The sequence below is a fragment of the Acomys russatus genome, chromosome 23, assembly GCF_903995435.1.
Source record: "Acomys russatus chromosome 23, mAcoRus1.1, whole genome shotgun sequence".
Classification (NCBI taxonomy): Eukaryota; Metazoa; Chordata; class Mammalia; order Rodentia; family Muridae; genus Acomys; species Acomys russatus.
The window spans coordinates 31,221,996-31,247,612 of record NC_067159.1 but is presented as its reverse complement, the minus strand read 5'-3'; the positions used below and the strand labels follow the sequence as shown (position 1 = coordinate 31,247,612).

The window sequence follows — 25,617 nt, the reverse complement described above, 5'->3', positions numbered from 1 at the left end:
CTTTTCACAAGTGTAGTTGAGTCGTATTATTGAGAATTCATCTCAAAAAAATAGATTTAAAATTTCATAGTTCTAGCTATGATCAAGCTATGTTGTACCCATGGATGAAGTTTTCAAAGAATACATTAGTTTGCAGGGAGCGGTGGCACGTCCCTGTAATCCAAGCACTACAGGAGGCAGAGGCAGGTGAATCTCTCAGTTTGAGGCCAGCCTAGTCTACAAAGCCGAGGCTACATGAAGAAACCCTGTCTCAAAAAACAAACAACAGCTGGGCATGGTGGCCTTTAATCCCAGCACTCGGGAGGTAGAGGCAGGTGGATCGCTGTGAGTTTGAGGCCAACCTGGTCTACAAAGCGAATCCAAGACAACCAAAGCTATACAGTGAAACCCTGTCTCAAAAACAAAACAAAACAAAAACAAAAAAACAAACAACAAACAAAGCCATCATAGTTCTTTGCACGTGTGTGCTCATGGTCACTTGCTCTCCTGCTTAAGGCAGGGAGTAGTCTTAGACTTGATGGCACATGCGCACTTAGGTCAAGATGGTGGTCTGCCTTCTTTAACTTTCATACTATATTAGAACACTTACCATTTCCTCAGTTTCTTTTTTAAAATCTTTTGATTTATACATTCATTTTACATCTCAATTGTAGCCTCCTCCCTCCTCTCCTCCCAGTCCAACCCTCTCACCCTCTTCCCCCATGCCCCCCTTCTCCTCAGAAAAGAGGAGTACGCCCCTACCCCCAGCAGCACATCAAGTCGAATCAGGACTGAGCTCATCCTCGTCTAGAGAGGCCAGACAAGGCAGCCCTATTAGGAGGGAGTGATAGAAAAGCAGGCAACAGAGCCCCTGGCTCAACTTACTAATGGACCCACAAGAAGACTAAGCTGCCCATCCATTATATGTGTGTACGGGCCTAGGTCCAGTCCACGCATGCTCTTTGGTTGGTGCTTCCGTCTCTATAAGGCCCCATGGGCCTAGGTTAGTTGACTCTGTTGGTCTTCTTATGGTGTTCTTATTCCCTCCATGTCCTTCTATTACCCCCACCCCACTCCACAGGACTCCCTGAGCCTAATGTGTGGGTGTGAGTCTCAGCATCTGATTCCATCAGCTGCTGTGTGGGACTCCTCAGGACAGTTATGCTAGACTCCTGTCTGTAAACAGAGCAGGGTGGGGTGAGCCTCAGGCTGGGCCAGGCCTTGGTTGGACATTCCCTCAATCTCTACAGAGCAGGGTGGGGTGAGTCTCAGGCTGAGCCAGGCCTTGGTTGGACATTCCCTCAGTCTCTACAGAGCAGGGTAGGATGAGTCTCAGGCTGGGCCAGGCCTTGGTTGGACATTCCCTCAGTCTCTACTCTATCTTTATCTCTGCACATCTTGTAGGTAAGGTAAATTTTGTTTCGAAGGTGTTGTAGGTGGATTGGTATTCCCCTCCCACCACTATAGGGCCTGCCTAGCTAGAAGGTGGCCTTCCCCAAGTCTCCATGTCTCCTGCTGTGAGGAGGCTCAGCTAGAGTCACCCCCATATCCTCCCAGGAGCCTACCCTGTCCCAGGTCTTCAGCTTGTCTCAGAGATGCCCCGCCCTCGGTTTCCCTTTTCTCTCCAAGCCCTCTTACCTCACCTCCCAACTCTCTCCATGTCTGATGTGTCTCCTTGTTTCCGTCCCCTCACCCTCTCTGACCTAAATCCCTCCCTTCGTCCACTTCCGCTGTCTATTCTATTTCCCCATCTGAATGAGATTCAGGAAGGACCTCCCTTGGGCCCTCCTTGTTCCTTAGCTTTTCTGGGTCTGTAGTATGGTTATCCTGCAATATGTGGATAATAACTGCTTATAAGTGAGTATATACCATGCATGTCTTTTCGGGGACTGGGTTACCTTACTCAGGATATTTTCTAGGTCATCCATTTGCCTATAAGTTTCAAGATTTCCTCATTTTCAATAGCTGAGTAGTAGTCTATTGTGTAAATGTACCACAGTACATTTTTCAGTTTTGGGACATCTAGGTTGTTTCCAGATTCTGGCTATTACGAATAAGGCTGCTGTGAACATAGTTGAGCAAATGTCCTTGTTGTATGGTGGAGCATCTTTCAGGTATATGCCCAGGAGTAGTATAGCTGGTTCTTGTTCCTCAGTTTCCTTAGTCACAATATTTTCACTTAAATTGGTCGCTAAGACTAAAATGCTATACAATGCTCTAAACACAAGATGTGATATACCTTGCAAAGAAATGCATTAAATGAGCAACTTTATCATGTGCAGTGAACTGGTGATACATATGCAGTAAGGTGTCCTTACCAAAAGCACACATAAAATAAGATTATATATTGCTTAATCAGTCAGAAGTATTTGACCAGAGACTTTATATCTCCCCTAGGATCAATGGCTCAGTGTTCACCGCGTGCTGAGCAGACGTGCAGGTTTAGGAAGAGAGACCAAGGTCCACCTGCATTCCTGTGTATGGAATTAGGCCCTCTGACCTGTTTCTCCACCTACACAGAACAGACTGCAGGGCGGCACTCGAAGAGGCCTGAACAAGTGTGAGGCAGTCAATAAAGGAAGCATGCCCCTGTGCTGTCTGCAGACCAGTTTTCTGGAAGTGAGGAGTCTCGCTGCAGCAACAAAGGCCTCAAGCCCCTTTGATGCTCCTGACAACAGGGCTAGCACAGCTGGCTACCACCCACAGCTAGTCATTCACTTATCCTAAGACATTCAGTCTGATAGACCCTGGAAGACTGACACAGAAAACTTCAGTGGTCCTGAGGAAGAGACTAATTCCTGACCTAATTTCATGAAATGCAGCAAGCTATCAGGAATATAATTTCCTTGTTATTAAACCATCCAAGGAACTCAGCCCTGGCTGCATCCTCACTGGCTGGTCCTTATGCTTGGGGAGTGGGGGTGGGGTGGGGAATAAAGAGTCCGGGAGTGAAGGCACAAGCAAGGAATCTCTGCATATTAGAGGGTTAAAGCAGTTCGAGACCAGCCTGGGCTACGTGGTGAGACGCTATCAAAATATGCAACAACAGCTAGTCTACAAAGCGAGGCCAGGACAGTCAAGGCCACAGAGAAGTCCTGACTCAGAAAATAAACAGGGAAACAAGCAGATAAATAAAAGTAAGCTATCATTACCTGCAATGTAAGTTTTAAAAGACTTATGGGGATGTAAAGCCATTCTGCTATTTGAGTTGTACATCTGATCATGAATCACACAGATCGGAGCTGCACTGATTGTCTGTGCTCTTACTGATTTAGACCCAACCTTCCCAGTGTCGCATCCTCCTCATATTTCCAGAAGGACTAAGCTTAACCCTCAAGCCAGAAACACAGCCTCACCACGTGACTCTGCTCTTCCACCCGCCCAGACACAGATGGGAAATTACAAGTACTGGATAAACTTGCACCCGGGACGTTGTCACACAGCATACCACCATTGTCACCAAACTAGCATTTAAACCCACAACCAAAACATGACACAGTGAACAACATTACACTCACTGAGTAAAATCAACTGCTAAGACGTTGCTAAACATCATTTCTCGATGTGGGTGTCATGGACCACTTGGTACAAAAATAAAAATTCTACATAAAATTCCTTGCTGGTATTATAAATACAATTTATACATTTTTTCTAAATCTAAAAAGAAAGGTGCCAAGGGATGGCTGAGACAGTAAAGTGTTTACCAAGCAAAAATGAAGATTGAGTTCAATCCCCGGAACCCTTTGACCGGCATGCACCTGTGATCCTAGCTCTGAGAGGCAGAGACAAACAAGTGGTCCCCTGGGACTTGCTGGCTAGCCAACCTTTCCTAAGCAAGCAAATTCCAGGTCGGTGAGAGACTCTGTTTAAAAAAACACAAGGTGGGGGCTAGAGGTGGCACAGCAGTTAAGAAAGTTTACAGCTCTTCTCAGCACCTATACCAGGCAGCTCACATCACCTTTAACCCTAGTTTCAGAGAGTCTGACTTTTTCCAGCCCTGGTGGCCACTTGAACATATGTTAAAGTAACTTTTATTCACCTGATTTAGTTGTCACTCAGAGGCTTACCGCCATCTGCTAACCTAGGCCTAGTCCTGGAAGCTTCTAGCCTCCATACAATCTAACCTAGGCTTAGAATGCTTTCAGCCTCTGAGACTTAATAAGCTCACCCTTTCTAGTTCTTTCTGAACTCTGGCTGGCTAGTTCGATTCAGCTGTTCTGCCTCAAACTCCTCTCCCAGCTGACTGATTCAATCCGGCCTCTCTCAGCTGACTTGCTCTGCTTGGCCTCAAACTAACTCTAACAATCTCTTCTAGTCTTCTGGCTCCTCTTCATTCTCTGGCTCCTTCTCTCTTCAACTTCTCTCAAATAAAAACTGCAAAAAGTCCCTCTCAATTCCACTGTCATAAACTCAACTCCACCAAACTGTCTCTCAACTCACTAACTCAACGGAACTGCCTAGAACTCAGGAGATCTGCATGCCTCTGTCTCCTGAGTGCTGGGATTAAAGGCGTGGACCACCACACCTGGACCTAAGCTTTTCTTTACCGAAAACTTGCCCTCTATCGGGCTGCCCTTTAACTCAGATCAGCTTGCCTGTGTCTCCTGGGATTAAAGGTGTGTCTGTATTCCAAGTAAATAACACAAACCTAGAATGTCGTTAGATATGATCTCTAACCAGAAGAGCCATGTTCTGAATTTAAATTCCTCTCCAGCCTAAGGTCACCTAGAAACACACAGAGATGCTCTAAAGCATAAATCAAGATTGTAGCTCAGTGGTTGAGAGTTTTTCCCAGCATGCACGAGGGTCTTGGATTTGATACTCAGTACAGACAAACAAAACGGCAGCAGGAAGACAAAGCACCCCAGGATATGCAATTGGCTTGTGCTCCCTCTGAAGGCAAGGTGAAAGTTCCAACTTCAAACAGTTGTAATAGGAAGTCCATAAATTAGCCGGGTGGCGGTGCTCACTTGTAATCTCAGCACTTCCGCAGGCAGAGGCAAGTGGCTCGAGGCCAGGACAGCCAAGGCTACAGAGAAAACAATGTATTTGACTGGGGGGGCGGGGGGGAAGAATATGAAGCTACTAAGTAAATTTTTTTTTTAAATATTGAAACATTTTTTTAAAAGTCGATGTTAACACAATTATAGGTTATGTTTAGCATTACTACATCTATCAAACACAGGGTACCAGTGACGTAACACTGCTGGGTCAATATTACCTCGTTTTAGAGATAAGGACACTTATCAGAGAATACTTATGGCCTCCCACTCTAGAACTAATCCTGTCTGGCCAAGGGTCAGAAGCCACACAGGGTAGAGTCGCACTCTTTCTGTGGTCTGGGATGTAGAAGGTACTAACAGCACAGCACAGCGCTGCTTTTGGAAAGTCGAGTAAGCTCTTCACATCCTGAGCAAACACTCAGAGATTCTTTCTGATGGTCACAGTATTTAAGCCCCTCTTTCCTCCCATCTCCACTCGGAAGGCAGTACTCACAGCTCTGTCTTTAAAGACTGAAGAATAATTCACATCTAACATCATGAATAACTCAATGCTTCCATGTTTTTAAGCATATTCTGTAAGAAGTGCAAAATAAATAGGATTTCTTTTAGCCTAAAAGTTTTTTGTTTTTTTTTCTTCTCTCTCTCTCAGCGTCGGATGCTTTAGCCAGCATGGTCAAAGTTCATCTTATATGCACCTCCCTGTGCTAACACAGACATTACTGGTATAGCAGCCTAAGGCCATCAGTATCTTTGTTAAGAGTAGGGTAAGAAACCCCAGACTCTTTGCCAGTGAAGGATCTAGAAGTGAGACCTGCGACCTGGGTTCGGCAGGGATAACAGACAGCTCTGTAATAAGGGCAAAGCCTTGTGTGAGTAAAAACATATTAGGGGTCAACGATATGGCTCAGCAAAAAGTTCTTGCCACCAAGCAAGACTAATGATCTGAGTTTGCTTCCCAGCATCCACAGGGTGGAAGATGAGAACCAACTCCCACAGGTTATCCTAGACCTCCACATGCATCTTATGCAGACACACACACACACACACACACAAATTTAGCAAGTGTGACCAAAAGATGTTGCCTTAGAAGTCCCTCCTTGAGTCGGGCAATGGTGGAGCACACCTTAAATCCGAGCACTTGGGAGGCAGAGGCATGAGGATCGCTGTGAATTTGAGGCCAGCCCAGTCCACAAAGTGAGTCTAGGACAGCCAAGGCTACACAGAGAAACCCTTTTCAAAAAACCAAAAACCAAAACAAAGAAGAAGAAGAAGAGGAAGTCCCTCATTGAGAGTGGAGAGCCTTAAGAAAGATGCCTTCTTTCTCACGTCCTTTCTGTTTGGAAGTTGGTAGGAAGGCAGCCATCAGTTAACTACACAGAGAAACTGACTGTAGAGTAGTAGAGTAAAGTTAATGGAACAGCGATTCAGATAGAACCTAGAATTGAACGTGAGAATCCAGTGAATGGTTAGGCTTCTGGTTGTCTAAAAGACTTAACCACCTTTATGTTCTGAACCTTAAATTCTGTTACTTGTGGCCAAAGAAGCTCTAGAGTCCTTGATTGGCAAATGCACAGGACACCGAGAATAAACACCACCAAGGAGGGCACGGCACAGGGAAGAATAACATGAAGATTAAGGGAACCTGGGGAGGGGAAGGGGCTCTTCGTGCCTAGCATCTGGTTAAAGTCTCTAAAACAGCTAATAGTTAAGATGTTTGAAGCTAACAACCCCTGGGAAGATTGCCTGCATGTAGATAATACTGCCTTTTATTTACAAAAAGACATTTCAAATAAAAATGTCAAAGTAACAATGAATCATGCATGGTTAAAGTCTAAGCATATACAAACTTTAACCTTTCCTTCCTTAGCCATAAACTGAAAATTTCTGGAAAAAATCTCATACTAGGAACTTTGTTTACAGTCAAAATGTTTCTTAACGTCCCTGTGACTTATAGCAAGAACTTCTCAAACTATAATCTACCAGCATGCCTCAAAAACTAGCCTAGGATCTCATTTACTTAAAAAAAGGGATGGGCAAGATGGCTACACACACACACACACACACACACACACACACACACACACACACACACACTGTATTCCTCAAAAACACCCTGAAGCATGTATTTCAGAAACCACCCAAGCCATACATACACACATACATAATACATATGTATGTATATATGTATACATGTGTGTGTGTGTGTGTGTGTTTATTACTGAGACACTGAAAGGCACATTCAGGAGACAAGAGGCAGGTGGCTCTGAGGTCCAAGCCAGCCTGGTCTGACGCTGAATTATGCTGGGCACCATGCTCACGGTGCACATCTTTCACCACATCACTCAAGGCAGAGGCTGGCCTATCTCTATGAGCACCAGGTCAGCCAAGGCTACATAAGCTGTAAAGAAAAATAAAGAACACTGAAATGTGATTTCAAGGTCAACAAGTCTGGATCCACCTGAGTGGAGGTGTTGAAAGAAAATTCCCCAAGCCGCGGCAATCTGCATGGAGCTGTGACTCTCCACGTTGACAACATTTTGTACAGTCAGTGATCACAGCTAAATCCCTGGATGAGGCAGGATGGGGGTGGGGTTTGTTGCTCTGTGCGTTTGGTCTCCTATCAGGGCCAGCCTTGAACTTAACTAGTAGCTGAAATGTTAATTTTCTGATCCTGCTGCCTCTACCACCCCAATTCATGTGGTCTCAAGGACTGAGGCCAGAGCTCTGATCAAAGGAAGAAGCAATGACTGTGCTGAATTAACTCCCTGGCCAAGAGTCAGAACTTTTGAAATGCTAATCGTCAGAGAAGCTCCACCTTTTTGTTTGTTTTGTTTTTGTTTTTCAAGACAGGGTTTCTCTAGATGTAATCTTGCTTGTCCTGGATGAGCTGGCCTTGAACTCACAGAGATCCACCTGCCTCTGCCTCCCAAGTGCTGGGATTAAAGGCATGTGCCAAACCCCAAGAAGCTTCCCGTTCTTAAACTTTCTTTCTCCACACTGGTTGTAAGAGCAGTATCTAGCTTTTCAAGTTTCCATGCAACTAGATTAAAGAACCTTTCCACTTACTGTTTGGTGCACTAAACATCCATTCCTTTTTCTTGTAGGGCACACCAATCATCCCAGGATTTGGGAAACCAAGGTAGGGCTTCCATCAGTTTGGGCCAGCCTGATCTGTATACTGAATACCTGGCTTGCTAAGGCTAGGCAGCATGATCCAGTATCAAAAGACAAACACAAAGGTAAACAAACAAAAAGATTATAGAGAAGATAACAAATAGTACAAAAACATTTGTTTCAAAGCAAACATGAGACTGGGACAGCGGGACATGCCTTTAATACCAGTGTCAGGAAGCAGGTGGCAAAACCTCCATCAATTCAAGGCCAGCCAAGGTTAAATAGTGAGACCCTGTCTCAAAAACAAAAGATGGGTTGAATGTTTTTAAAAATATATTTGTTCTAAAATGTAAGATGGTAACATTTTTTCTTTTTTTTGCTTAATTATATTTTCAAAATTTTCTACGATGTATTAAAGTTCTCCTTTCTAGACCTATTCATAACAAGCAGAAAGTATTAAATACAGCAGCTTGTTCCTTTTAAAACTGTCCAAGGGTGAGTCAGGCATGGTGGTGCACACCTGTAATTCCAGCACTTGGAGAGGCAGAGGCAGAGGCAGGAGGATCTGTTAGTTCCAGGCTAGCCTGATCTACAAAACGAGTCTAGGACAACCAAGGCTACCCAGAGAAACCCTGTCTTGAAAAACCAAAAGAAAAAGAAAGAAAGGAAGAAAAAAGGAAAACCTTAAGTTTAATAAGTGGAAGTTTTAATACTGACAAATGTAAAAATATGTGGCAATAGCATATAAAGCCATGCATAAACTTTTATAATTTATTCTGGGGTAGCTAATTGTTTTTAAAAAAATGAGCTTTAAAGTTTTTAGGTTGTTTTGGGTTTTGGTTTTTCAAGACAAGGTTTCTCTGTCTGCTGACTGTTCTAGACTTGCTTTGTAGACTAGGCTACCCTGGAAATAACAGAGATCCTCCTGCCTTTGTTTCTCCCGGTGCTGGGATTACAAATGTGCACTACCGCACAGGCTAATAATGAATTTCTATGATAAGAAATTTCCCTTAAAAAGGGCTAAAAAAGAATCATGCTTTAAACACACACACACACACACACACACACACACACACACACACACACACACACACACAAAAGAGTCACAATGTTGAGCAGATGAAATGATTAAAGTACTGTGGATAAATTATCCTGTGAGGAAACTGTTACAATGCTGTTCTTTAAAAGCCAAGTCTAAATGCCTAAAACATTAATTATCTTAATTCAACTAGTATATGAATCATTAGCTTATTAATTCACCCCAATACTGATTCTCCACAGCATTTATTTTCAATAACATCCATTCAGAAACAACTTCCTACTTTCAAATCTATAGTTTGCTTTTTTGTTTTGTTTTGTTTTTGTTTTGCATTCAGTAGTATTTCACTCAGTCTGTGATTTTATACCGGCATTTCATCTAAATCTTTAAAAAGGGAAGAACCCTGAGCATTCCTGACCCTTGCTGAGGCTTTTCAGAGCTGTGTCAGCTGTATTACAAGTGGTTTCTCGACTATCTCCTTCTGTCTCCCTCCATCTTGTGTCTTGACATGGCCAAGACTAGACACCAAGGTGAGCCTGGACTAAGCTTAGCTTCCTAGACCTGACTAACTCACCAACTACAGGATAATGAAGATGAAAAACAAAAACCAAGTTTACTTTCTACACACTTGGAAGTGATACTCCATCTCCCCCCAAGAGAGAGAGCGGGGTCTAGCAGCACAAAGATGCCAAGACAGGACCTAGAACAATTTGTTCCATGAAGGAGCTGACCACATTGTTCTGTCCAGATCATGCAAACGAACTCCCTAGATCCATACCCGTGCATACACTGGTCTCTGACAGCCCTAACTTCAGCAACAGGACCCTTTTATTTTAGCTCCCCTACATCCAGCCTAGGTGCCCTTCATGTGGGACAGATTTGCTAATGAGACAGCCCAGGAATGTGTACAGCTCATTTCCAGGTGCCACAAGGTCCCTCAGCCAATTATGTTATTCACTCTTTCTCTCTAGGGAGAGGTTTGTGTATAATCTTTCACCACTATTAGATTAGATAATTCTGTCCCAAGGGAGCCTCAGCCCCACTAGGTCCATTCCTAAGCCTGTGCATAAAAATACTAAGGTTAATTAATGTCTTTTAACCTTCTCTCTTAAAGAATATGGTCCTTTCCTACTAAAAGAAAAGTGACTGTAGAATGTATTACTAGAAAAAGATCTTAAATATGACATCAGACTGTGGGCTCTCCATTACCTCAACCCTAACCCAAGAAAGCACATGGCATGAAGACCGCAATGCACAGTCCTTTTAAACTGCTTCTCTATTTACCTGTAAGCTGGCCTTAATGCTAACTTTAAAATGTAGTCACTTAAAAACATACTGTCAAGCTGGGTGTGGTAGCGCACACTTTTAGTCCCAGCACTCTTGGAGGCAGAAGCAGGCAGATCTCTGAGTTTGAGGCCAGCCTGGTCTACAAAGCAAGTTCCAGGACAGCCAGAGCTACACAGAGAAACCCTGTCTCAGAAAAAAAATCAAATAAAACATATTGTCACCTGAAACTAGTTGCTATACACACTAGATGTTATTGTATATACATAGAGACATTTTGTAAACTAATAAAGAAATGATCCAAGGACTCACATATACTCAGAACTACTACAGACTGCAGGAAATAGTAACAACACAGAGAGACATTAACTGACTGACATTCACCGACTTTATACAATTACTTTTTAGTACGGTTACATTTTCTTCTACTCTCTCCACCAACGCTTCCCCCTGTATATTTGACTCTGCCCTTCTACACCCAGTTTCAGGGAAATTCCTTCTTTTTTGACAGGGGGCGAGGGAAGAGGGTTCAGGATGGGATTTCTCTGTGTAACAGACTTAGCTGTCCTAGAGTCTCTTTGTACACCAGGCTGGCCTCCAACTCACAAAGATATGCCTGCCTCTGCCTCCAGCTTACTGGGATTAAAGGCGTCCAGCATCACGCCCTGTTGGGAGTTCATTCTTAAACGTCATTTCTTTGTGAGTGGAGTGGACGGTGTGAGCACCTAAAGAACTAACCATCCCCCAAATTAGCAAGCATCCCTTGAAAGTTAGTCAGGCCAAACTGCTGTATTTTTCATCTTAAGAATAAGAGCAGCTAATACAATTAAAACATAAAATTTCAAGACACTGGGTAATCTTCTCCAACTGGCTAAGGAAATAAAAAGATGTCCCAGAGGACAAGCAGATGCATTTGAACATGGGATGCTTTCACCCCTTGGCACTGGTACACCCATCCGGTCTCCTAGGCAATACACAGTGTGTAACTACTGATACACACTGTGGTTGGCACAGACTTACGGGAAGAGAAACAGCAACCCTTTTATGAATCAAGTGAAAGCAAACCACAAGGAATCAACAATGGATTCTGACAGGCTGGGAGGAGAGCCACAGCAGGTAACCTTAATAAGGTCACAGGTATTGAAGAACTTCTCAAAACATAAATAATGGGAAGCCACTGTAAACTTAAGCACAGATAAGATCTGAGACTTAGATAGTAATGCTGAGGACTGAAAAAGGAAGAGGCGCATGAGCAACGGAAGACAACAAAAGATAGTGGTGGAAGGCAGCTATGCTTTAATCCCAGTACTCGGGAGGCAGAGGCAGGCGGATCGCTGTGAGTTCGAGACCAGCCTGGTCTACAAAGTGAGTCCAGGATGGCCAAGGCTACACAGAGAAACCCTGTCTTGAAAAAAAAGATAGTGGTGGAGGCAGGACAGTGAGTTCAGAGAAAGGAAGCCAGAAGCAAGTCACACAAGAGACCTGGCCTTGATCTCTGGATAGAAAAGCCCAGAGGATGGCTTAAGGTGAGTTGAGTCTGAAATCCAGGGTTTGGGGAGCCAGCCCAAGACTGCACCAAGTCACAGGGAGCAGGCCCACTCCATTTGCCTGAAGCCTGCCATAGACCTGACAATCTGCACTGTGAGAAATGCCTTGCATAGATCCAAGATGACGCCTGCATATGTGTACATACAGGAGTAAGGGAAGTCCACAAACATGATTCAAAAGTGAAAACCTAAGTCATGTTTCTAATCAGTACAAAACCACTTTACTAGTTCTAGAGACCTAGAGAAAAACCAGGTACCAACAAAGAAGTGCCATCACAGTCAGGAAGGACTCACAAGATGCAGGCTCACAGTAGCGGTTCTGAAAAGACAAATATAAGAACACCAAGTGAGCTGGGTACGGAGGGGGATGCCTTTAATCCCAGTACTCAGGAGGCAGAGGCCAGCTTGGTCTACAAAGAGAGTCCAGGAAAGCTAGGACTACACAGAAAAACTTGGACTTACAAAAACCTACCAGCTGCAACTGAAGCTATCCCTGGTGATTACATTTCCTAGAATTTCACAAACAGTAGGAGTTTGGGGGAAGTGTCCACTCCTTCCTTCAAGCACGGCTCTATCACAGGCTCCCTCATTTGAATGTACCGGTGTAACACGTTAATAAGCTTAAAAAGTTTCTTAGTAGTATCCCAAGAAAAGCACTTTACTGCTCAACCCCAAAAATGTCCGGACACTTATTTTTAAAAGCATCTATGTTGATTACCGGTGAACTACAAATGACATTTGAGGAACTGCATTAGAAAAAAGGCTTAAAGAGAGGTCAGAATAGGCATTTTTAAAATAGCAGTGGTGGCCTTGCAAAAGTAAGAGTAAAGTACAGTTAGAATCAGAACCATGAAAGACTGGTGGTTTTGAGATCAATAATGTAATCAAAGAACCCCGTAGTCACAAAGACTCTCAAGCGATGAGAGCCACCAGAGTGGCGGACTGACAGTCACCTATGGAAGTTCTGCCTTTCTGTTTCTAAACTTGGGCCACCAAGTCAAGAATGAGCACTTTACCTAGTTAGTTTCATGAGTCTGGTGTGTGTGTGTGTGTGTGTGTGTTTTGTTTTGATGGTTCTTTGAGACAGGGCTTCTCTGTGTTAGCCTTGACTGTCCCGGACTCACTTTGCAGACCAGGCTGGCCTTGAACTCACGGCGATCCACCTGCTTCTGCCTCCCGAGCGCTGGGATTAAAGGCGTGTGCCACCATGCCCAGCTTGTGTGTGTTTGTGTGTGTTAAAAAGCAATGAAGAATTGCTTCACTTCATATAAAATAAATAAATAAATAAATAAATAGATAAATAAATAAATGTCATATATCCCAAGGATTTAAGATAGTAAATCTGAAAAGGAAATCACCATGTAGCTCTACAGAAAAACAGCCCATTGACGGTATAAGAATTAGATAACGCATGCTCTACCTTTGCTCCTCTTTAGCTACGAGGCCTGCCAAAGGGCTCCAGTGTAGCTGGCCTAGCAAGGCCCTGCCTGAACAAGTACATAGATGAAACACCTTACTCTGGGCTCAACAGTAAAAGAAACTAACATGGGATACTGTTGAATTTTAAGTCCATAGCAAAACAGCAAGGCCTATGCTACCAAAACAAAAGATTGTGTGAATGAACAATGACCAAATATTTCATGGAAATATAAACCTGCGAACTCACAGACCCCAAATGTTCAGTCACTCTCATTTCATTGACTGGCAAAGCAATTATCTTCGGTGTAACATGTAGAGAGCTTGCATGTGTTTGATGATGAATAAATGACTGAGGTAATCCCAGATCCTTTACGGAAAATATATCAGCATTCTGTCTAACAATAGGTTGTCTGTCTTTCATATTGCTCATTAGGAAGAATAGCAGACAAAACACACACACACACACACACACACACACACACACACACACACACACACAGCTTTTCAAAATGTTTCAAAATGTGCACAGTAAAGGCTTTTGATGAAACCACATTAATGTCATGTTTTCCCTTGCCAAGATCTTCCAAAGTGGATTACAGATTTCTTCCAAGTGGAGTTGAAGTCATACTTCCTTCCCATCCCTCAGGACCTACGCACTGACACCTGACAGTGTGCAGCAGGGTTGACACAAACCCATCTGGAGTTCCCTCAGAAATTGCATGATCCACAGACTCCCTCTTCTCTCATGAACCCACAGGGCCAACGGTGAGGGTGACTGTAATATATATAATAACAATGTATGTGCTGGGGACGGAACATACAGGATTGTATTTTGTTCTCCCAGCCTGCACACAGCTGACTTCACTGCATCACTGGAAGCCAAGGAGGAGGATCTTGAGCTTGCAGAGGAGATAGATAACCAAAGCCAAGCTCACCTGGCTCCTACAAGGGAGAGCAAGAACACTGAATCCTCAGTCTGTATGTATACTAACAACTTCACTGTCTGGCCATTGCAAGCACTAGCTGCTACACCCCTGAAAACCTGACAAGTAAGTGCAGCAGTAAGAAAGTCCAAAACTGGCAGGAAGCCAAAGAAACAAGTAATATATATATATATGTGCCCTGTGAAGGATGAATCTAAGTAACAGCCTTCTTCCTGAGACAGTGGACCCGTGGGTTACTATACAAATAAGCACAAATGTTTCAACTGATTTGATATAAAATGTCTCTACTGAATATACTAAACTGGCTTTTGTTTTGTTTTGTTTTTCAAGACAGGGTCTTAACTGTGTAACTCTGGCTATCATGGACCTCACTATGGAAACCAGGCCGGTCGTGAACTCAGAGTGTTGCCTGCCTCCGCCTCCCAAATCCTGGGATTAAAGGCGTGTGCCATTATCCAGCCACTAAACTGGTTTCTATTTTGCTCCGAACCGTGTAATTAGTGCAGTAGAGGCCACACTAATCCTCGAAGAGAAGAAAGTATGACATCATACTAGACAAAACACGAATCCTATAGTATAACACTAGCTGGGTGGAAAAAGACAGGAGTAATAATTTGCAAGAGCAAAAAGGAAAACAAAAAGAAACCGGATCTCTCTGGACAAAGTGACAGAAATTAAAACAAAGGGATATCATTCCGTCCATACCCTATTTACGATTTCTAACACGGAATCACCGTCACTGTTACAAGTCTAAATCCTGCCTGTCCTTGCCAGAGTATAAACCGACCCAACTTCTGTAGAGATGAGCCCTACTGTAAACATCACAATCTTTTAAAATTAGAACTTACATTTCTCCAAAGGAAATCCCTCAGGAAACAGGAGGATGGAGGACCATTTAAGGATGTTTGCCATCACCTTGGGGCTCTTGCAGTCAACCGGAGTTTAGCCCAAGTTTAGTTGCCAGCACCCATAGTGCTGCACAAGCACCTGTAACTTCGGCCCGAGGCATGCACATAGTGCAGACACATGCAAGCACTCATAAAATAAAAATAAATATAAAGATATCCAGGGGATTATTCCAAGAACAAACTACTAGAAACATAACACGCTACATATTAAGTGTTTACCTAAGCTGGATGTGGCGGTGTATACCTTTAATCCCAGCACTTAGGAGGCAGATGCAAATGGATCTCTGTGGGTTCTGGGCCAGCCTGGTCCACAGAGTGAGTTCTAGGATAGCCAGAGCTAGGCAGACAGACTTTGCCTCAAAACAAAAACCAAAGGCAGGGTGGAAAAAATAAACAGTTACCTAAGAGAAGGGAAACAACCAAATACTAAGTAGCCACTAATGCTAAAGTTGTAATAACACCCCTCCCCCCCCCAAATCTATTCTGTAAAGACAAAACAAGCAACATAAAAAGGCGTGACGAGGTGGTGTGAAAATGCTAACTGCCCAGTTCAACGCCAGCACATGAGTCATCCAAAGCCTTGCAAAGTGAATCAAAGGAAATGTATGGAAAGAACAGTGGTTACTTCTAAGTAAAATTAAAAGATTCTCTCTCTCTCTCTCTCTCTCTCTCTCTCTCACACACACACACACACACACACACACACACATGATTTTTATGTTTCCTATAACAAGTTTTCTTTTTTTTTAAATGAGTTTTATGTTTCTTACAGCAAGCACTTTTGTTGCTTTAGAACTGGGGAAAGTTTCAAATGCAAAATGAAAGACAGGTGTTTTTAGGCATTTACACTGTAGAGCTGACCTCTGAGAGGAGGGCTAGTCCCAGTCCGTGTTCAGTGCTTTTATCAGCAGATCAACAACTAAAACCCACCCCCAGGGAAGCACAGCAAAGGCCTCACACCAGTGGGGTCTAGAACCATGCTAGGTGTAAGAGGGGTGGACATCACAAGGAGGCCTGGTGTCACATGCCTGAAATCCCAGCACTCTGGAGGAAGAGGCCAGCCTGGTCTACAAAGACCAAAGCTTAAGGAGTGTTGCAAATCTCTGTGCCAGTGTTTTAGATGAAATCTTCCATGTCCTATAATTCAAATATCATTGAAGATGCTGAAACAAGTACTATTTAGAAAGGAATACTTGCGAAGGTTAAAGTATCCACACGGCTTTATGGTCACCATACACCTAACACTAACAAGGGCCTTCTGTTATTCTGGCTGTAAGTGTTTAGGATCCACTTGAAGAAAATTAAGACAACACTTGCAGACCATTGACTAAAACCACAGGAATGTTTTGGTACAGCTAAATTTTCTTGTACTGACCGGATACTTACTAATATTTAAACAATAGGAGGATTGGGCCTGTACTCCTTTCCCCCATTCGACCCTTAGGTAGGCCTAAAGCCTATCTTTCCACTTGTCCCTACAAACAAATCACACACAGGGGCCTGTTTTCTTCTGGGGAAAAAAATAAAATAAAATAAAGCAGTATAACTTTGGTCCAGGGATGAACCAATGGCTTCAAAACCTCTGGAAAGAAACTTTCCCACCAGTAAGTACCTGAGTTAGTAACAGCTGTTCACATCCTTTCCCAACCGGCTAACCTAATCTACTTTCCTACATCCTTAATTCTAGACTGAAAAGCCATAAAGTTGCTGAAGTTGATGTGTAAGGTGCTTGTCCTTGTAAAGTTGCCTTCTAGTACGCTTCCTACTGACCCTCTGAAGAGGGATCTTTGTACTTAAGGTACCCAGGGGCTTCGAGAGAAATCCTAAAAGAGGATTATAAACAAAAGTTTTGGGAGACATATCTTTACATTAGTTCTTTGTTTTCACTAATGCTCCCAAAAACAGGACCTTAGAACTCCAGCTTCAAAGCATTCAGTGCCACTGCCTATCATTCTCCTGAAAGCTTCATTCTCCTGAAAGCCCATTACTTACAGCTGATGCCTTTCACACAGTATCTAGCATCCCTGTACAGGTGCAATAGACAGACAGACAGAAACAAACAAACAAACAAAAAACCTTGAGGATTTTAATAGTTATTAACCATTAAAAACAAAACACCAACAACAGAATACCCCAGCAATAATTGGGGCAAATATAAGGCTAGATGTTCAATTCTTACAGCCTTAATACTTATTAAAGTCATAGTACTTGCCTTTTGGTGTTTCCATATTTGTTTGTTTTTGAAATAGTCTCACTGTATAGTTTTGCAGGCATGGAGACCAAGCTGGCCTCAAACTCAAAGATCTTCCTGATTCTGCTAGATTTATTGAGTGCCCGAGCTAGCTTTAAAAAAAAAAAAAAAAAAGGCATATTGTAAATTTTATTAAGACCTTACCTAACTGTAAATTTTAACAAAGACTGTTTAACTCAGAAGGTTCTTGTAGAAAAGGTTGTTGTTGGTTTTTTTTTTTAAATGGGTATCAGTCTGCAGTATTTCTAAAGCCATACTTAGCATGTGCTGTGTGCACGTATGATTGCTATCATACATAGCATCTTCTTTCTAGGTACGTCCTGCTCTCTCCTAGCAAAGATGAACGGCAACCTCACAGTTCCCAACCATCTGTACACAGTCTTCAAAAAATAGCATCCAGGTAACCCTAAGAAGTAACAGTCACTCAGAAGTCCAACCTAAGTCAGAAAAAAAAATTTTTTTTTCAAGGGATGATGTCGATAAAACTAAGGATTAGGTCTGGAGAGATGGCTCAGAGGTTAAGAACACTGGCTGGTCTTCTAAAGGTCCTTAGTTCAATTCCCAACAACCACATGGTGGCTCACAACCATCTATAATGAAATCTGGTACCCTCTTCTGGTCTGAAGCAGAATACTATATACATAATAAAATAAATCTTAAAAACAGCAACAACAACAACAAGGGGCTGGAGAGATGGCTCAGTGGTTAAGAGCTCGGCCTGCTCTTCCAAAGGTCCTGAGTTCAATTCCCAGCAACCACATGGTGGCTTGTAACAATCTGTAATGTGATATGACGCCCTCTTCTGGCTTGCAGGAGTACATGCAAGCAGAGCACTGTATACATATAAATAAATAAATCTTTATTAAAAATAAATAAATAAATAAAGCAAAACTAAGGATTAAAACTAAGGCATCTGAAACTCCTTTTGTAAGCTAAAGAGGTTGCCTGGCTGGAGAGAGGTCAGAACTTGCTAAAAGTTCCTAAGCCTGTAACTCTGGCCATTTGTACACATGTGGTGCACATACAAACAAGCAGGCACACACATATACACCTAAGTGAAAATTAAACATCTCCTGTGCGGCTGGAGAGATGGTTGGTGATTAAGAGCACTGGCTGCTTTTTTTTTTTTTTTTTTTTGGAGGCCTCAGGCTTGGTACCCAGCATGTACATGGTGGCTCACAACCATCTGCAACTCCGGTTCCAGGGGATCTCATGTCCTCTTCTGGTCACCAAGAGCACCAGACATGTGGTGCATAGACATACATTCAGGCAAAAACACTGTACACATGAAAGAAAAATTTTTAAAGAAATATATTGAGAAAATGGAGTTACATTTCACTTAAAATGTCACTCTAAACCTCATGCATGAAGTGACTGTCAATATAATACATTCCCTGTAACATTGCAATTAACTCCCACAGGTGCAGAAAGAATAACTAAATAAAGCATGAAGCCTTGAAAGTAATAGGATGAAAACATATGAAAGCCACGAGTGGCTGTCCGTCATTCTGCTAATCGGCATGCATAATTTACCTCAGTGGCTGATCTACTGCTTCGATGCACAGTTGTTTTAGTGGCTTCACTGGGTTGTTGGGGGGTTTCGGTTAGTTGGTTGGCTGGTTGGTTTGCTTTGCTTTCTTCCCTTGTGTTCAAAGGAAAGGCTTAAGAGTACAATTTCAAATGTTAGCAGAGGGTGACTAGTTAAACCAAAGGTGTCCCTAAAGGGACTGGCTGTTCCAATATCCAGAAATAAAGAGCCAGGAAACTAGTTGGGGAAGGGTAGGTACACACTGTCATTCTAGGACTGAGGCAGGAAGATTTGCAAGGTCCAGATGAGGTCGGCTTTTAATATACCCAGAGCCTGTCTCAAAAACAACACAAAATCATGAAGGCTAAAAATCACAAATCCTCAATGTAGGAAGGGAGAAATGAAGCAAGATAAAGAAATGCCCAGACCTCAATTTAGATGGTTTCTCATAGCCTATTCTTTTGGGTCATCTTGTAAAAATAAAATTAGAAATTCCTAGTTTCTTACCCTACAGCAATGCTTTTTATAAAGGCCTACTTTATTTGTAAAATATATTACTGGAGACCAAAGGTAAGCAGTGACACTTAAAAAAAAAAAAAAAAAAAAAAAAAAAAAAAAGGCTTGTCTGAGTAATGTGCAAGCATTACATATCTGTACCTGCCCATAAAGTATTTCCAAGTTCTGGTCAAATGATGGCTTCATGCAGATTTTGTAGGATCGTCTACAGATATCATGAGTTCAACTAACAAAGATACTGGGAAACCAACGGGAGCCCGAAGATCGGAATGCAGGGACAAGCAAAGGAAAAGCTGAGGCGAGCCTGATGGGCTAGTATTTGGCTTGTATTAATAAAGCATAGGCCAGCTCACCTGTCCACCTGTGAAAGACTAAATAGGTCACCAAGGCAAGATATTTTGGAAAACTAATTTCAGAAAATACTTGGACCTAGCATGTTCCAGATCACTGACACGGAATGAATTCCTGACTTGCTATAAGATGGTCACACTCTTCATTTTACTTGCTGGCTGATGACTAAGTGGGTGGGTTATCTCCTCCTGGGCGTTTGAAGGTCTCCTTCCCTCTTGCAGTTTTTCCAACTTCTTGTGTTGAGTCTTCTTTCAAGGAAATACAATCAAGTGGCTGTTGGAGTGGGCTGACTTTGGGGTTGAATTCTAATCTGTACCAGGACACCTTCAGAATCAGCAATGGAAAGGCAATGAGCAATTTTCCAGAAACAAAAACTACCAATATAACAAGAGGCCTTATGCAAAAGCAAACAAACAAACAATAAAAAACCAACAAAAACAAAGACCAAACAAAAAACAAACACCTTTCCTATATACTTACAAACATATAGATAGATACTTACAAACATATAGGTAGATAACAGAATAACAAAGAAATCTGCATTAAACTGGCTTTCATCCCCCAGGGGCCCTGAACAGGGAAAGACCTAAGAGGGCATGAGAGAAACTTGGAAGCTCAGGTCAAAGCTGGAATCCACGCACATAGCTTTTTATTACGTTCTGTGTTACACTATGAACCACGATGCTCTTCTCTATAAAAGCGAGAGCCTTATCTCTCTTAACATATATGGCACCTATCTCTCTTAACCTATACCCTCGAGTGCACTGGAGTTCAAAGTGCCTTAGACTCCGCAGTCCTGATATTAGCAAGAACTATGGTTCTCCAAAATAAGTGAGAACTGCATGCTGAATTCAGTACAGACGGTATTTTCCTAGACAGCCGACCCAAATCACATTTCCCCTTATGTGAATAAGCACTCAGTAAGACTCTGGCCTATTTTGTCCCACACCGTGGACACCACGGTTTCCCAGCACTTTCCTCAGATGCGTGCAGCAAGTTACATGGAAAAATTCTGCAGCAATTCACAGCAGTTCTCTCTAAGTCTATCCACTAGGGAAAATGTAAACCGCTGACACAGATTTATAATGCTCTACAATCCTGACATGCTACGTCTCGCTACTTTCGAAACTTCATATATAAGAAAGAATGTAGAGACATGCAGCTCCTTTTAAAGTCCGTTTTCCCCTTCGGTAAAAATAAATGTGTGAATAAAAATGTTTTCTCTGGACAGCATTTCATTTTAAAACTTCTCGACTCATAACCTCAGAACACAGAACAAAAATGTGAAAAACAACAAAGGCCTTCTAGAAATCACCACAGGAGGAGAGAAAGTCAGAGAAACATACAAAGCACTCAAAGCTTGATCTGCGGAGGATGCCGGGGGAGGGGGGAGGGGCTCATGAGGTTCCAGGCAAGCCCTCTGATGACGTCACCCCACATACATAAATGTTTCGGCAGTCAGCACAGGCCTCCTGCTTTCCTATTGGCGAACACCGTGTCAGCCGACATCAGAAGATAATCATCATTGGCCAGGCAATTACAACCGGAGCAACTAGCATCCCCGGTCGTTAGCACAAGCCTGTCAGGCTGCAGAAGGAGAGAAAGCACAGGCGGCTTTCCTTCTCAGTGAATTGTATGTCTCCCTTCCAGCCTTTCCGGTGGCTGGGTGACTGCTCCCTCGCTAGCAAGCATTAGCCAACTGAGTCAGCTATTGGTGAGCACAACAGGTAATGGCCAGGCATCTCACTAAAAGAACAAAATGTCTACAGCAACGCAGTTAAATCTCGAGGGCCACTCAGTCTAAAACTGGAACTCAGGAAATGTTATTTGGAGCTTAAAAAGCAGGCATTTTCCTCTAGCTCGTGTTAAAAACTGCGCCAGAGAATTTTACCCAGGCTATTTTAAAATGGGAAGCAGTTTCAAGAAAAATCACACAGTGTGTATTCCAAATACATAACTACTTTGCACTGAAATTGCCATGCCAGCCTATTTTATATGAAACTATTTGCTACAAAAACAAAGTCTACAAGATTTCATATCTGGGCCAGTGAGTATCAGGTTAAACACTGGAAGCAGCAATAAACTTCACCAGTGTGTTGCAGTCCAGCAGGCAAGGCTTTAATCACACACTACCCCGAGACCTGGGGCTGTATTCCATGAAGGGACGCTGAGGTAGCTAAGAGAAGCAAGCATTATAGGGCTGGATTGACCAACTCCTTATTTTGAGCCTTACTTAAACGATGCTGGGTTGTACATTCAAAGTACTGAATGCAAGACACATGCCTTGGCTCCCCACCTACTCCCCCCCACCCCCAAGCCTTCAGATGCCCTGGCAGCTCACTGACTAGAGACACGGTACAATTAGTAGCAGCTTTGTTTAGACTAGGTCTAAGAGATTTAACAAAGAACTTTTACAAGTAAGTTCTCAAATGACGGGCAGAGGCTTCTCTACACTTTTTTTTTCTTCCAGGAGCTATTTCAAATCATTCTAAGGGACCAGGTCCCGTGAAGACGAGCCTTCCTTTCAAGCCCTCCACTCCTTTCTAGTGACAGAAGATGAAAAACCTTCATTTTGTTCAAGCCATTTTGGTTGTTGGGGTTTATCTCGGGAGAGCAAGGTGGAAACGTTCTAAAAATCAGGGTGCGAGGGAACTAGAAGAAACAGTGATTAGGATGAGCAAGCAATCCAAAAATATAAAACCAAAGATCAAAAGGCGGGAAGGCCATCCATTCTACAGTGTGCCTCGAGAAGCGTTCAAAACGCAAGAAGCCAAGTATGCTGAATTCCAGACATGAATGTGAGTAGGTAGTGTTGGCGGCAAAACGACCATTTTAATTGAGAGCTAATACGAAACAGTGGCCCAAGATGAACAAGAGAAAAGAAATTGGGGCTTTGGGGACATTTTCAATCCCACGAGGGCCAAGGACCTGTTTGGTTCTGACAAGTGTGGCTGTCACTTACTGAGTATCTGGGAAAAGAGGCGGGAAATGGTCCTGGGGCAGGCACAGGAAGTAGCCTTAGGGGGAAAAAAAGGACAACAGAGACAGCATGCACCAGGGTGGTGCAAAGAAGGGCAGTGTCATGTGCCTGCAGAGGCTGGAAAAGGCAGGCCCAACTCGGATGCCGCAAGCAAGAGATAGCACTTGTTAGGAAAGGTAAGCAGCGGGCTGCTGGAGGACGAAGGCAGACTAGAGCAGTGCGAGGGACAGTGACAAACTGTCTCAGAGAAGACCGAAGCCCCAGGCAGGGGACCTGAGCTCGGTCACCGCCCCCAAACCCCTTGCCGGAGGAAGTGCACCTAAGATCCCTGAACGCCAGCCCAAGAGGGACGGGCTTCCTGCAGCGCCCAGGCGTCCATACGACCGCCCCCTTACGGGGCAATCCAGATACCCCGGGTGCAAGGACCCTCCGGACCCAGACCCGCGCCCTCGGCCTCGGCGTCCGAGAGGACGCCAACGATCACACCGAGCTAGCTCTGAGGCTGGGGCCTCTCACGCCTGGCAGCCGCCATGCCGCAGCCCAACTCGCGCGCTCCGGAGCCTGGCTCCGCCCGGCGGTCGCCGTAAACCGCCCAAGGGCCCGACTTGCAAGCTGAAGGCCATGGGTGGGCGCGCGCCCCGCGGCGGGAAAGGGTGGGAGCCGCAGGCCCAGCCGAGGAAGTCGAAGTCCCGGCCTCCGCCGGCTGCCACCACTTTCCGCAGCCTGGGCGCGCCAGTGTCTCCGGTTTCCCATTGATGAATGGAGGGACAGAAGGCTGGTAGCGAGCGCCCTCGCACGCGGCAGCGGAACCTCCCCTAGTCCGGAAGCCCCCCGACGGACGGCCGCTGCGCGGAGGGGGGTGGGGGGCGAGGAGGAGGAGGAGGAGGAGGTGGAAAAACCGCAAGGCTTGCATTAAACCAGAGCGAAACGTCTCCACCACCGCACCGTCTACGGGAAGGAGGGAGCTCCCTTCTTAAATATTGCAAGGTGACACTGGATCTCCCCACACAGGGATTTTTTTTCCAAAGACTGACGGAAGCAACACAGTAAATGTTTTCCCTGATTCCGAGTTCTGGGGAAGCCCCCCATTTCCCCAGTATTCTGCCTGGCAAGACCTTTCTAGTATCCAAACTCCTGCCGCCCCGCACTGAGAAACGTGTCCAAAAGGCGTTTCCTTTACATAGAAACTTAATAATGGCGTGGCTCCACTTGCTCTGGTTCATTCATTTTTATTGCAGTTTTCATTGTCCCCCTCCTCCCCAATGTCTTTATAAAAACAGAAAGTAATCTGAGTGGAAAAGGGGTCCTGGACCCCAGGCATCTACGGATGGAGGCGGCACTCAGGGGAGGGCAGTGAAGTCGGAGAACTACAAGGAGAAAGGAAGGACACGAGGGATGGGGAGAGCAAAAGGACCATAGAGAGGCAGGCTGGAGAGGGTTAAAGGGAGCGGAGACCGGGTCCTCCCTCCACTTCCTTGCACGCTCCAGTTGCAGGAGGCCAAGCAAAACCCCCAAATCTACGCGAAAGCCGGGAGACATCACAGGTGGGGTATCTTGATTTTTAACATGCCTCCGTTTCCCTTGTTTCCTGTATATCGTCCCGGGCACACATATTATATGTTCTACGTTATATAATCTACACAAAGATGCCCGCGTGGCCGCGGCTCACACAGGGCACCCCCAAACCGCACGCTTCATGCAGCCTCAGAGTCTCCTGCAGACATGAGACCCGAGAACTCCACAATCTGCTGCCTGCTGCCGGCACTCTATCGCTCCTCTCACGCTCAGACCGGGAATACCGACATTAATGCACTCCCGGGAACAGTGTCACGCGAAAGCATCACCTACCAGTTTTCCTGCATCCATTGGATGGCTTCGTTCTCGTTGAACTGCTTTTCGAATTCATATTCTTGTAAAGCCAACACTGACATGTTCATTGGGGCTGATCTTCGGAGTCGCTACGTGTTCTCTATACAAAATAAAAAAATCTGTAAAGAGCCTTTTATTTTGAGTGCTCTCCTGTCTGTTTTCCCCCCCCCCCCCCCCTAGGTATTGCCCCGCCGTCTGTCTCTAGGCCGATCTCTCTCCCAGCCTCTCAGCTACATCCAGGGTTGAGCATTGCCTGCGCCTCTGCTCCCAGCTCCTGGCTCAGGGGCTCTCCTCCCGGCGTCCGCATCCACGGTAGGAGGAAATGAATGCCTTGCGGTCTTAGTGCCCGCACGTTTGTCCATCACGCTTTTTACTCGTCTACAGGGAAATCTCCTCCCCCTCGTGTGATTGGGAAAATTAACCCTTCGCGCTAGAGGGCGTAGAAGAGCAAGACCTCCCCTCGCCCTGGGGGACAGTTTTGTTTACTAGAAGGTAGTTGGTGGAATGGGGGTGGGGGTGGGGGAGAAGGCCTCCGAGAGGGAGGAAAGGGCCTTGAGGTCATCCACAAGCCCATTAGCAACCTCATGGGCCTCCCTGGCTGGCCTTTGAATGAAGTTTCAGCGTGCGAGGCGCAGCCGGGAGGCGCGTGGACCCGAAAGCCTGGCATGTAAACAATTGGGAAATAGTCAAACCTGCCAGGTCTCTGGCATGAGAACTCCAAGCAACTGAGCTTGAGGGGTGCGTCCTCCATACCTCCCTGACCCAGCACTAACCTCTGAGACCACCTCCCCTCCCTGGGCAGCTTGGGCTTGGACTCACCTTGACCGCAGGGCCAGGTGGCCCTTGGAACCTTTAGATCACGTGCAGACAGGATGCTGAGGAGAA

General features: G+C 44.5%; 1 protein-coding gene across 1 annotated transcript in view; it reads right to left on the bottom strand.

Moving 5' to 3' along the window:
- Elovl6 (ELOVL fatty acid elongase 6) overlaps positions 1-25,143 on the bottom strand; it is a 104,986-nt gene extending 79,843 nt beyond the window's left edge. The window contains exons 1-2 of the mRNA XM_051165572.1: positions 24,986-25,143; positions 24,712-24,832 (exon numbers count right to left, since the gene is read on the bottom strand). Of these exons, the coding sequence (XP_051021529.1) occupies positions 24,712-24,800 (89 nt within the window). The 5' untranslated portion in view covers positions 24,801-24,832; positions 24,986-25,143. The remainder of the gene's footprint in view (positions 1-24,711; positions 24,833-24,985) is intronic.
- Between the last annotated feature and the right edge of the window lie 474 nt (positions 25,144-25,617).